General features: G+C 43.3%; 1 protein-coding gene across 3 annotated transcripts in view; it reads left to right on the forward strand.

The window, feature by feature from the left end:
- The window catches only part of HK1 (hexokinase 1), a 77,351-nt gene that overhangs the window by 36,816 nt on the left and 27,191 nt on the right, over positions 1-13,344 (forward strand). For all 3 annotated transcript variants that reach the window (XM_081329305.1, XM_081329306.1, XM_081329304.1), the window contains 4 exons: positions 3,304-3,452; positions 8,577-8,696; positions 12,284-12,379; positions 13,172-13,271. In XM_081329305.1, the coding sequence (XP_081185431.1) occupies positions 3,304-3,452; positions 8,577-8,696; positions 12,284-12,379; positions 13,172-13,271 (465 nt within the window). The remainder of the gene's footprint in view (positions 1-3,303; positions 3,453-8,576; positions 8,697-12,283; positions 12,380-13,171; positions 13,272-13,344) is intronic.

The following is a 13,344-nucleotide window of genomic DNA, read 5'->3' on the forward strand; positions in this document are numbered from 1 at the left end:
CTGCTTCTTTGAAGGAGGGTGTCTTCCCTGCCGCCTTGAAGGAGGCGGTGGTGAGACCCCTTCTCAAGAAGCCTGCTTTGGACCCGGCTGCTTTAGACAACTACCGTCCAGTCTCCAACCTTCGCTTTCTGGCGAAGGTTGTTGAGAGTGTGGTGGCGCATCAGCTCCCTCTGTTCCTGGAGGAAACTGATTATCTGGACCCGTACCAATCGGGTTTCAGGCCCGGACACAGCACGGAGACGGCATTGGTCGCGCTGGTGAATGATCTCTGGAGGGCAAGGGACAGGGGTTGTGTTCTGAACCAGCCTGCTACCGGCCTTGCAATAAGGCAAACCCCTGTTCAAACAGTAGAGACTGGAGAGCGTCTGAGGCTGAAAAGCGTCTGCCAAGATTTATTACTCAAACAACAGAACAAGAAACAAAAACACTGGAACTTGAATCCTCAAACGGAAGGGTTGCTTACAGCAACCAGCCCTTCCCCAAACACTCCTTTTATTTAGAGATCAGGGCGTGGCCTCCCTGTGCCTCCTCCCGAGGAGTCCCACAGCCTTTCTCTGTTTGTTCCTGCTCGACTGCCTCCTGCGTCGGGCGTCCTTGAACAGGGCCAGCTGTGGGTCATCATCCTCCGCACTATCGGGCTCACGCAGCTGAGAAGAGGGCCCCGGCTGGGGGCTCTGCGAAGCCTCCAAACCATCATCAGCCGGTTCGTCTTCCACACACTCCTCCTCCCCCTCATCCGAGTCATCCGAGACATCTGAGCCGGCTGCCGGACCCACAGGCTGGCCCTGAGTCACAACAGGTTGCTCCTCTGTCCTGGTCCTATTAGATCTCTCAGCGGCTTTCGATACCATCGACCATGGTATCCTGCTGCGGCGTCTCAGGGGGTTGGGAGTGGGAGGCACCGTTTTACGGTGGTTCTCCTCCTACCTCCAGGGCCGCTCGCAGTCGGTGTTGACGGGAGGGCAGAGATCCGCCCCGAGGCCTCTCATTTGTGGAGTCCCTCAGGGGTCGGTTCTCTCGCCTCTCCTGTTCAACATCTATATGAAGCCGCTGGGCGAGATCATTCGTGGCTTCAGGGTGGGGTATCACCAGTACGCTGATGATACCCAACTTTTTCTTTCCACCCCGAACCAACCCAGTGATGCCATCTCCGTGATGTCCCGGTGCCTGGAGGCGGTTCAGGTCTGGATGGGGAGAAACAGGCTTCGTCTCAATCCCGCCAAGACTGAGTGGCTGTGCATATCAGCATCTCGGGTTAACCAAGTTATTCCACCTCTAACGATGGGGGGTGAGGTGTTACCCCCCGTTGATAGGGCTCGCAACTTGGGCGTCCTCCTGGATTCACGGCTCAATTTTGAAGATCACATAGGAGCCGTGACCAGGGGGGCTTTTGCACAGGTTCGCCTGGTGCGCCAGTTGCGTCCCTATCTGGACCGAGACGCCCTACGCACAGTTACTCATGCGCTTGTGACCTCCCGTTTGGACTACTGTAACGCTCTCTACATGGGGCTGCCCTTGAAGACCACTCGGAGGCTTCAACTGGTGCAGAATGCGGCCGCGCGAGTTGTAATGGGGGTTTCCCGATACTCCCATGTAACACCTCTACTCCGCGAGCTGCATTGGCTTCCGGTTGCCCTCCGGGTGAAATTCAAGGTGCTGGTTATCACCTATAAAGCCCTACATGGCCTGGGTCCGGGGTATTTGAGGGAACACCTGCTGCCGGCATCAAACGCCCTTCGCCCAGTGCGCTCCCACAGGGAGGGTCTGCTCAGCGTCCCGCCGGTAAGAGATTGCTGGCGGGTGACACCCAGGGATAGGGCCTTCTCAGTGGGGGCACCTGCCCTCTGGAACCAGCTGCCGGTGGAGCTGAGGACTGCTCCCGACCTCCGATCATTCCGCCGGGGCCTGAAGACCTGGCTCTTTGAGCTCTCGGGCCCAGGCTGAGGAGACATTCATTTTAATTGGGGTTTTTAATAGTACAGGGTTGATTTAATATTTTTTTAAATTGGGTTTTAACTTTTGTATGGTTGATTTTTAACTCCCTGTAAACCGTCCTGAGGGAAAGGGCGGTAAATAAATGCAATAAAATAAATAAAAAAAATAAACTCCCAGAATTCCTGAGCCAGCCACGCTGAGGAGAAATGGAGAGGTTTCCATGCTGAGCCCTGCTGGCTCAGGAATTCTGGGAGTTGAAGTCCACGAGTCATAAAAGAGCCAAGGTTGCCGAGCCCTGTGTCTTAGAAGAAGTCTCTTCAGTTATAATTTGATTGCTGGGAGAGGACCTCAGAGTGATAGAGAGCAGCGCCCTTCATTCTTCTGCTGCTCACCAACGTTGCCTAGAAGGGAAACAGTTCCAGTAGTTTTATGGGTGGTCCTTGACTCACAACCACAATTTGGCCCAATGTTTCTGTTGCTAAGTGAAACATTTGTTACGTGAATTTCCCCCCATTTTGCGATCTTTCTTTCCACAGCGGCTAAGCGGATCACTGCAGTTGTAAAGTTAATAACATGGTTATTTAGTGAATCTGGCTTCCCTATTGACCTTGTTGGTCATAAGGTCACAAAAGGTGATCACATGACACACACACACACACACACCCGGACACTGTAATTGTCATAAATACGGGTCAGTTGCTAGGCCTCTGAATTTTGATCATGTGACCATGGGGATGGTCCAGTGGTCGTAAGTGTGAAAAATGGCCACAAGTTGCTTTTTTCAGTACCATTGTAACTTTGAATGGTCACTGAGTGAATTGTTGTAAGTGGAGGACTACCTGTAGTCAGTGCTCTTTCCTTCCTTCCTCTCTCCTCCCATGCCCCATGGAACTGTTCAGTAAAGTTGGTTAAAACTGCAAGGTGGTTGAGGATGCTGGCTTATCAAAACAAAATTGTACCTGAAAGGAGAATTGTGCTTAAAAAAGAATTCAACATCTTTGCCGTCTGGATTGACCTATTATCTGGAAACTGTATTCCCATCCCATCTGCACTTCTTGTGGCCTGGTGCAGAGCTTGGAAAAATTTTGGGGAAGTTGAAGTACACCGTGTGTGTGGTCTTTTTGTATTTGTCTAGTGTGTACGCACAGAGCAATTTATCTTGTTACAATGACTATGTTAATGGGTAATCTTAATTTCAGAATGATTCAAGATTACTACCTAGATCGGAAAATGATAATTTCCTAAGTTAGAAAAGGTCAGGAGCACAGACCTGCTTGCGTAGTACACTAATGGTAGTTTACTTAATGGGTGGGAAAATGTAAATGCCTTCTTCTAATGCCTAAAGTGACATCTCTTTCTTCCCAACAGAGAGAGGAGATTTCATTGCTCTGGATCTTGGTGGGTCTTTCTTCCGAATTTTGAGAGTAAAAGTCTCACACGAGAAAAAGCAGATGGTGCAAATGGAAACTGAGATTTACGACACGCCAGAAGATATTACGCATGGCACTGGCACACGGGTAGATTCCTCTTTAAGTCTATAATTAACATTGTGAACGCTTCCCTCATTGCTTGTTAAGTTGGGATGATCTCTTGGGTTTCCTTAACTTTGAAAGGAAAAACAAAATTAATTTGTAATTTTAATATTCAAGGAAATGGAATATTGAAAATCCTAAAACATGTTTCTTGACAAGTTAGAAAGTACATTTTGGGATAAATTTTCCCTCGCCCTTTTCTTGCTGAAAAACAGGTGGAGAATGCCAGATTTTATTACAAAAATTGTCCTTTTGTAGTAATTTCTTCTAGTTCACCTATTACAAACATGGCAGTTTTGCTCACTAGCATAGAAAAGTAGAGCGTACATCAAGTAGGCAGTGAAAGCTAGCTGAACTAGCAGAGAAGTCCTCTGAGATGAGCGGGGATGTACTGGCTTAGTCCTGAGTTAAAAATATGTATTTCTGTTTATTCTGTTTCTTCATATGTTTTTTATACCCATCTTTATTTTTCTTTACTGTGTCCTGGGATGGGTGAGTATCATTAAACATTTTTAAGATGTGACTTTGTTTAGAAGAAAATTCTTCAGTACAGTGCCTTAGGCGGCCATCCTTTGCATGCTTTCTTGAGAATAAAAAAAATAAATTATTTCCTAGAGTTGAACGTTATTCCAATAACTTCATGGATACATCCTTGTGAATTTTGGGAGGAACAGTGTAGGTATACCTCTACTGGTTGCAGCATCCTGCAGTCACACCATTGCAATTTGTGCTGGTTTTTTGGTGGTTTTGGGGAAAAAGGCCTGTTTGTAAGAATGGGTTCGCCCTTAGGACGGTGAGATTTGCTTACTGACCCATGGACTCAGTGACTCCTGGAAAACTGTTCTAAAATTGGGTTCAGTCAACTTATAACTGTAATGACTTACAAACAAAAATCTTATTGTAATTGTGACCAGTTGTGGTCATAAGCTGAAAAGTATCTCTATTTCAACTTTTAACGTTACTTGAAAGAAATGGAGAATGCTAACATCTTTATTAAAAGGATTGGCTGCTCAAATATTGTAATGAAATATATTTGGCCTGATTTGATTAAAAATAAAAAAAGTATAAACAAGATTACAGGTGCCTGAACATATTGGGTGTTCAGATGGTATAATTAATAGAACAACCATGTGCAAAAGGGTGTGTTTGCACTAACCAACTTTTGGGTTTTATGTATGCTGTGTGAACCCAGTCAGTGGATGGTACTACAAGGGAGGTTTTTTTTACAGAAGGGCCAAAGCAGTCTGTTTTAGGGAAACAAGTCAGCAAGGAGGAAACTTTAGTTTTCATATTTGAAGCTCCTTTGCCTGATTGCTATATTTTGTTGTATGGTAGATCTTCTGTGTTTACTTTTTTCACCAGAGGATTTTTCTGTCTCGATTCTTATGTATGCATTTTGCAGCCAGCAGCTTAAGCTGCGGACATTATATGGATGGTTGTTGAAGGCAGGAGAATTTCTCCTACTTCCTCCACTTATATCTCTTTATGTAAGTTACAGAATTGGTATCTGCTGTCCACTGATGCTGCTTTCTTAAAGCTTTCACGACACCGTCCATTGTCATTTCTCTTGCTTTTCCCAAGATGTACATTCATGACTGGGGCTCTGTGCTCTGGCAGCATGGCTGTTGAACCTAAAGGATGATGATTAGGCCTGTTTGGCAATGGCGCTCTTCTCTGGCATCCTTTGGCATCGCTAACGCAAAAAATTCTTACTTTGAGATGGGCGGCGCCAAGATGATTTCTGTTTTTGCTGCTGATTAGCTCTTGAAAACTTTAGCCTGGTTGCTTCCAGCATGATCGTGGCAGAATGAGAAAGCACCTCCGGTGATCTTGTGATCAAAGGTTCTGATTTGCCTCACGGATTGTTTTCACTGAAGCACCTCACCAGTCTTTGTAGGCATCACACAATGTGTGAGTTAGCAAGTGTAGCAGCAGCTGATGATAAATTTGCAGCACTTATTTAAAGCTGTGCTAGCTGTTGGTATTGGATGAAGTATAATAGCGATGAAAACCCCTTTGGGCTTGGAGTATCAAAAAATTTGGGAAGGGTCTAGCTCAGGGGTCGGCAACCCGAAAAAGGAAAAGAGGCACTGGAAACCGGTTCCACCACACATAAAAAAAAGTGGGAGCCGCGTGCGTGCGTCCATGCACGTGCATGCGCAAAAAACGTTTTGCGCATGCGCAAAATGGGTTTTTCTTGCGCATGTGCGGACGCGCGCAGTTGCCTTTTTTTATGTATGATGGAACCGGTTCCCGGTTGTGCGACGGCGACGGCCTGTCTGCAAAGCTGCCGCTTTCGGCAGCTTTGCAGACTGGCCGCAGCAGCTTTCGCAAGAAGCGGCGCCGCTACCCATTCTGAGAGGTGCGCGCGCACCTCTCCAAATGACCGTAGGTGTGCGCGCACCTCCCCAAACGTCGGCAGGTCTCCGTACCTCCGCGCAAACGGGCAGCGGCCCCGCTTCTTGGGAAAGCTGCCGCGGCCCGTCTGCAAAGCTGCCGAAAGCGGCAGCTTTGCAGATGGGCCGCGGCAGCTTTCGCAAGAAGCGGCGCCGCTACCCATTCCGAGAGGTGCACACGCACCTCTTCGAATGACCGTAGGTGCGCGCGCACCTCCCCAAACCTCCCCAAACGTTGGCAGGTCTCCGGACGGCGGCGGCTTGGGAGAGGTGTGCGCGCACTCTCCAAACCGCCGCCATCCCGTTTGCACAGCTGCCGTGTTCGTCAATGTTTGACGAACGCGGCAGGTCTCCGGACGGGATGGCGGCAGCTTGGAGAGGTGCGCGCGCACCTCCGCTCTTCAGAAAGGTGCACGCGCACCTCTCGGAACGGGCGGTGCCACTCTCCATTTGGAGAGGTGCGCGCGCACCACTGCCCGTTCGAAGAGGTGCGCGCGCACCAGGCGGCTGGGAACCGCAGGAGATGGCTCAAAGAGCCGCATGCGGCTCCGGAGCAGTGGGTTGCCGACCCGTGGTCTAGCTTGACTCTCCTACCTTGTCACCACAGCTGCCTCCTCCCTGACTAAAAGAGAGACAATTCTCTATCTCTCACTGCCCCCACTACACAATCTGGGTTACTGTGAAGCAGCCCTCGGCAACAGTGAAGGTCCTCAACTTCCGCTGTTGCACCAGTGCTGTCACTCAAAAAGGCCGCCCCGTGCCATTCTCCAAGGCATGCAAGCCTTGTGGAATGGTGCAACTGCCCCCACAAACCACACAAATTGTTCCCCAGGGTCTGCTGCATGCTGCTTACTTTCAGATGGGTGTTCTCTTTTGTTGATAGGCCTCTATTGCCTACCTGAGGTTGCTGTGGTCACATGAGCTCTTCATTCTTGCTGCAGCAGCTTTGGAAAATAACTCTTCCATGACTTCTGCAGTCTCCAGAAACTTTGCGAAAGCGCAGCATGGTTCTTGCATGTTTTTCAGAGGCTCTGGAGGCCACACATGAGAACGGGGCATGCTTTTGAGCGTAGTTGTCAGATGTTGGCGAACATTGGGTTAAATGCTAGTGTGCCATACAGAACTTTGTGGCGTGTCAGCTTTGACACACATCTCTTATAGGTTCGCCATCAAAATATATATCACTTCCCAGACTGGATACTTTCATTCTTTATTATTTTTAATGAACGAAGATCAAACCATTTATAAATAAATGCATTATGACTTGCCATTATTTTCAGGCTTGATTCTACTTGGCAAATGGCGTTTGATTTCCCGGTGACATTAAGTTACACATAACAATTTAATAGATCTGGTCACATTAATAGATCTGGTCACATTAAGATGCAGATCATCAGTGTTTTTTTTTGTTTTGTTTTAAATCTCAAAATAGAAAACATACCGGTAATAATGATCTTCCCTATCTGGCACTCTACTGATCTGTTAGGTTCACAGCTATCTGGAATGGCCGTGTTATATTTTTGACTTTTGTTCACAGCTATCTGGAATGGGGGACGCAGTGGCTCAGTGGGTTAGGACGCTGAGCTTGTCGATCAGATGGTCGGCAGTTTGGCGGGTCGAATCCCGAGTGCCGCGTAACAGAGTGAGCGCCTGTTACTTGTCCCAGCTTCTGCCAACCTAGCAGTTCGAAAGCACGTAAAAAATGCAAGTAGAAAAATAGGGACCACTACGGTGGGAAGGTAACAGCGTTCCGTGCGCCTCTGGCGTCTAGTCATGCCGGCCACATGACCACGGAGACGTCCTCAGACAAGCGCTGGCTCTTCAGCTTTGAAACGGAGATGAGCACCGGCCCCTAGAGTCGGAAACGACTAGCACGCATGTGCGGGGGAACCTTTACCTTTACCTTTATCTGGAATGGCCGTGTTATATTTTTGACTTCGCTGAAAATGTAGAAAAAAAGGATGTTTTTCCAGAATTTTGAGGGGAAAATAAATAAGAATGTGGTTAAAGAGCTTTGTAAAAAATGAAGTAATTTGTGTTTGGCTTAATGAGGATGAACTCTTGGTGAAGATCATCAGGCACTCTAGTTCAGCGATATTATTGTACGGGGCTGTTAGTTCCTATTCCCTTATTGTAGCACTTGTTGTCAGACCTATTCCATAGCATGGGAAGAGACACAGCCTTGACATCATATTCTAATCAAACTCTGCATCATTTGCTTGCATTATGCTGCATTAGGCACACCCATTTTGCATGTTAAATATTAAGCAATTTCTGGGTGTACTTTTAAGAAATAATCAGTTTTTTTGCATGGGATCGATACTCTGGGTAAATAGAAAAATACATTGTTAAAATGCCATAGCCTAGAAAGCATTAAGCTTGGCCTCCTTAATAAAGTATGATCACACAATTAGTTCACAATACCACAATATTTATAAGTGGATCAGGAGTATTGTATGAGATTTGGTTTATTTTTTCCACGTGGTGCTGCTTCCTAAATTTCATGGTATTTATTTTTTGTTAAAGTAATATAAAAAAAAGAAACTGTCCTAATCTGAAATAATCAATTGTTGCCACAAAAGTAGTAGTTAGGGTTCTTTAATCATTTTTTCTCATTTTTATGTTATGACTTGTAATGCATTTCTACTATTGTAATTAATATTATTAGATTACTTCTTAACATTCTTTTATCTTTGTTTTGCTTCCTTCTCAGCTTTTTGATCATGTTGCTGAATGTCTGGGAGACTTCATGGAGAAACAAGAAATTAAGGACAAGAAATTACCTGTTGGGTTCACATTTTCATTCCCATGTAGGCAATCTAAACTAGATGAGGTATGTCTAATCACAGGTTTGCAGAACCTACATTGTGGGTAGAACATAGGAAACTGTTTGTCATGGTTCTGACAAATACAGTACTTCAAAGAACTTCAAGGCATTGTTTACCTTAAAGAATCTTTTATTATACTTGCATAGCTTCCGGCAGGTACATATTAGAAGCCCAAGTATAATAAAAGATTCTTTAAGATAAACAATGCCTTGAAGTTTTTTTGAAGTACTGCATTTGTTGGAACCATGACATTAAGCCAAGATCTGAATTCTCCCCTGAACACATGTATCAAACACAATTCCCTCCCTTAATTTAAACGTCATAAATCACATTCTCCAATTAGTTTAAAATGCAAACTTTCCCTCCTGTTTAACAACCCGCCAAATTCTTATCTTCTCTTATTACAGTCTTGAGATACATTCTCCCTACTCCCCCCAGCGTCCACCAGTTCTAGCTCTAAAAGTAATATACGAGTTAAAGGAAGGCTACATTTCTACGTTGTCAAGCAAGAACATCCAATGTTAGCAGCATTGACACTGTTTTTATAAAGTGGATTGGGTGCTCATTGGGTGCATTCACATTTTAGACTCAGCTTTCTGATATTTAAATAGTGAATATATCTCCTGGGAACTCTGTATCAGGCCAGTAACTCTTATTGCAGCCTATCGCAGCTTTACACAATGAATTCCTGGTTTTCCTTACATTAGTACAGACATGTCAAACTCGTGATGTCACGCAATGTATCGGAGCTTTTTCACCATTGCCGGCAATGGGGTGGGCGTGGTGTCCCGGTGACGCGTCCAGGCTGGCGGTTTGACACCCCTGCATTAGTAGGATTAAATTTATCATAGAGGGTGATTTGCAAGCAGCCTTTGTAATCAACAGTTGTATGAGATCCTAGAAAGGTGTTCTTAAATGTATTGTGTGATAGTCACTGAACACCTTCTGAACTATTTAGAGTTACAGAAGAGGCAATTAAAGTTGTAATAGCTCTGTATCAACAAATTTGGAGTGAAATGGTGTGATTTTGAAAAAAAAAGTTGTGAACACCAAAGAAACAGATACCCAGGTTACATGCTCATTCCTAATGCTAGCAAAATTTTGCATAGGATCTTATAAAGAAAAATAGGCCCCTGCAAAGGGACAGAAATGCTGCATTAATAGGAAGGTTTCCAAAAAGGCAGAGGGACACGTCATAGGTTAAGTAGCATGAAATGAATAATGGAGACAACAAGAGAATGCAAGATTTCCTTTCGTTTCATTGACTTGAACAAGGCCTTTAACTGTGTAGATCAATGGTTTTCTGGTTGGTGAATTCTGGGATTCGAAGTCCACACAACTTCAAGTTGCCAAAGTTGAGAAATACTGATGTAAATGATGCTAGGATATGTGTGTGTGTAATTATGAATTAGTAAGGATAAAATTGTGCACAATGGGAAGAAAAATGAGACAGGGATTATTGCCCTTGCATTTGTGTAATTCAAAAAAAACAGCAAACAAAGAATAGCAAGATGGAAAAAGATGGAGAAGCCTAATAATTTGAGATTTGCAGACAACACCACATTCTTTGCTGAAAGAATAGAAAATTTTGCTCATTAGGCAAGTAAACATAGAACGTGAAAAATCTAGGTTAGCAGTAAATAATATTCACTTGTACGCTTAGCAATCCTATAGTTGACAAAAATATGAAGGTAGTGGATAGTGGATAGAGCCTTGGTGGAGCAGTGGGTTAATGCCTCCTTAAGTAACACCAGCTGCCTGCAATTAGTGCAGGTTCGCATCCCACCAGGCTCAAGGTTGACTCAGCCTTCCATCCTTCCGAGGTAGGTAAAATGAGGACCCAGATTGTTGGGGGCAATTAAGCTGACTTTGTAATAATGCCGCTTGGGGTGTGTGTGAAAGCCCTAATAAGCAGGCATATACATAGAATGAAGGCTACTGCTAAGCTTGTAAGCCGCCCTGAGTCTTCGGAGAAGGGCGGGATATAAATGGAATAAAAATAAAAAAAATAGTTTTGTTTTCTTTGCTCAAGAGCTGATAAAGATGAGCAACGTACTGGAAAAATAAAAAGACATTAATTCTAGGAAGAAAAACAGTCATTTAGCAGAATAACAGAATCACTGAGATCATGAAGGACAAAGGCATAGTGACTATGAGGATCAGCATGTTACTACAGTGGCCTTTCTGGAGGTTATGTACAGCTATGGAAGCTGGTTACAAGCAAAAGAAGACAGATGCCATCAGATTAAAAAACTTGAAATGGCTATTAAGATACCACGAACTGCAAGAAAAAAAAGATCTATCCTGGATCAACTAAAGAGTGACTGCTCCTTTGAGGTGATTATTAGCAAGCCAAATTTCATATAATTTAAATGTGTGCTATGAATGAATAATGGACAAGAAGAATGTCTATTCTTGGCCAGGTTGAGGAATTAGGCACAAAGGAAGAAGAGAGTTATCATGGATGGGTAGGATCAAAGAGATTATCAGGGTGTCTTTGAAACACTTATTATTTATTATTATTATTATTATTATTATTATCATCATCATCATCATCATCATCATCATTATCATCATCATTATCATCATTATTATTATTATCATTATCATCATCATTATTATTATTATTATACAGTAGTTGTAGATGGTGAGTATTTGTCCATAGCGTGTTCAGGAATCAAACCTGATTTGGTGCCACTAACAATGTACTGTGCAAACATGGCCAAGTTCAATTCTTTGGTTTTGCAGGGTTTCCAAAAGAGTCCTTGCTGGCTGAATCAGAAGATGGTTGAGGTTTTATTAAGGACTTCCTACTGAACATTTGTACTTTCTTAGTTGGAAGAATCTGATGATATGAATATAATATAACTTTATAATAACAGGTACTGTACTGTTATCAGTACTACAGTATAATTGCTTCAGAAAGCAGTTGAATTAAAACCATCTTCAAAATTTAGTACTGTGAAGTTATAGGAAGCTGCAGAATTTCATGTACGGATCACATTATATCAGGGGTCTTCAAACTTGGCCCTTTTATGACTTGTGGACTCCAACTCCCAGAATTCTTTAGCCAGGCACAGTGGCTGAGGAATTCTGGGAGTTGAAGTCCACAAATCATAAAAGGGCCAGGTCTGAAGACTCCTGTATTATATCAACACCAATGAGGTTCCATGCAAATGAAATTTCACGCAAATGGGAAGAATTTTCATATGAGAACAAGTATATCTTTGAATGCAGTTGCTTAGTCCCAGAATTGTGGGGTGTTTTGAAATGGGGAGTCAAAATACGGTAAGAATGAATAATAGAACGGATATTTATGCAGTGGCATTGCTTGTATTCTGATCGATTAATCTCGATCTAAAATAAAATATTGTGATTTAATTTTGTTTTTACTTGCATTAAGTACCTCACTTGGAATTTCAGTAAGTGGACATGCAGGAGGTTTGCTGACATTGCTCCACATTTGAACAGATTTTCCAATATTTTTAAACTATTCCAACCCACCTGCCCAAAATAAGTGATGTGTTGGTGGAAAGAAGTATTATGAATGTTCCGTAATTTGGCTAGTGTGTTAATAATTTAATTTTTCTAGGGTTTTCTGATTACCTGGACAAAACGTTTCAAAGCAAGTGGTGTCGAAGGAGCTGACGTAGTGAGTCTCTTAAACAAAGCCATCAAGAAACGTGGGGTAAGAATATGTTTTGGCTATCTGTATAAAGCATATATGAATTGGCTGATTTTGTACATGCATTGTTAGATGATTTAGATTTCTTTTGCTGTTATTTCTCAGTTGTTAGGAAATCGTAAGGTACTTGTTAATTTTATTCGTAGCAAAATTATTGAGTCAAGATAATTGTCAGGCTGATTTCTACGTTAAATATATTCAGATGGCCAAAACTTTAAAGCAGGGTTGTTCAACTTGGCCACTTTAAGACTTGTGGACTTCAACTTCCAAAATTCCCCAGACAGCATGGGGATTGAAGTCCATAGGTTTTAAAGTTGCCAAGGTTGGACACCCCTGCTTTAGACAATCCACTCTGAAGTAAAAAATTGTTGCCCTTTAGCTCCATTGACCCATTTCATGTAGAAACAAGTCCATTAGTAAACTCCATTGAATGAGAATTATTCTCAAGGCGTTGTGGTAAGAGCAACAACAAGTGCTTTTAACAAAGCTACAAATCACGGTAGATTTTTTTTTTATTGGTCCCAAATTGGCTAGGCCTAGGATTGAGTCACAAAGGGAGAGTCTTGAGCTTTTTGATGAGGGATTTTTTTGAAAAGAAAATAATGCTACATTTCGAGGAGACAGTCTGTCTTGTGTGTAACAATAAGAAGAAAATACAAAACTATGATCTGTTGGCTAACCTAATGATGTGCTTGACGTGCCAAAGTTTGTGGGGTTTGACATTTAGACTATCCAGATCAACACTGATAATTAAATTGTCTGATGTATAAGAAAATACTCTGTTTCGTTCTAAAGGATTATGATGCGGACATCATGGCAGTGGTTAATGACACTGTTGGGACAATGATGACCTGTGGATTTGATGACCAGCGTTGCGAAGTTGGCTTAATTATAGGTACTAATTCTTTGTTCAGAATAACTCATAACAGAATTTTGATTTTGTGTTTGCGATGACATAATCCCATTTG

Source organism: Vipera berus (assembly GCF_964194415.1).
Source record: "Vipera berus genome assembly, chromosome: 5".
In the NCBI taxonomy this organism is placed as follows: Eukaryota; Metazoa; Chordata; class Lepidosauria; order Squamata; family Viperidae; genus Vipera; species Vipera berus.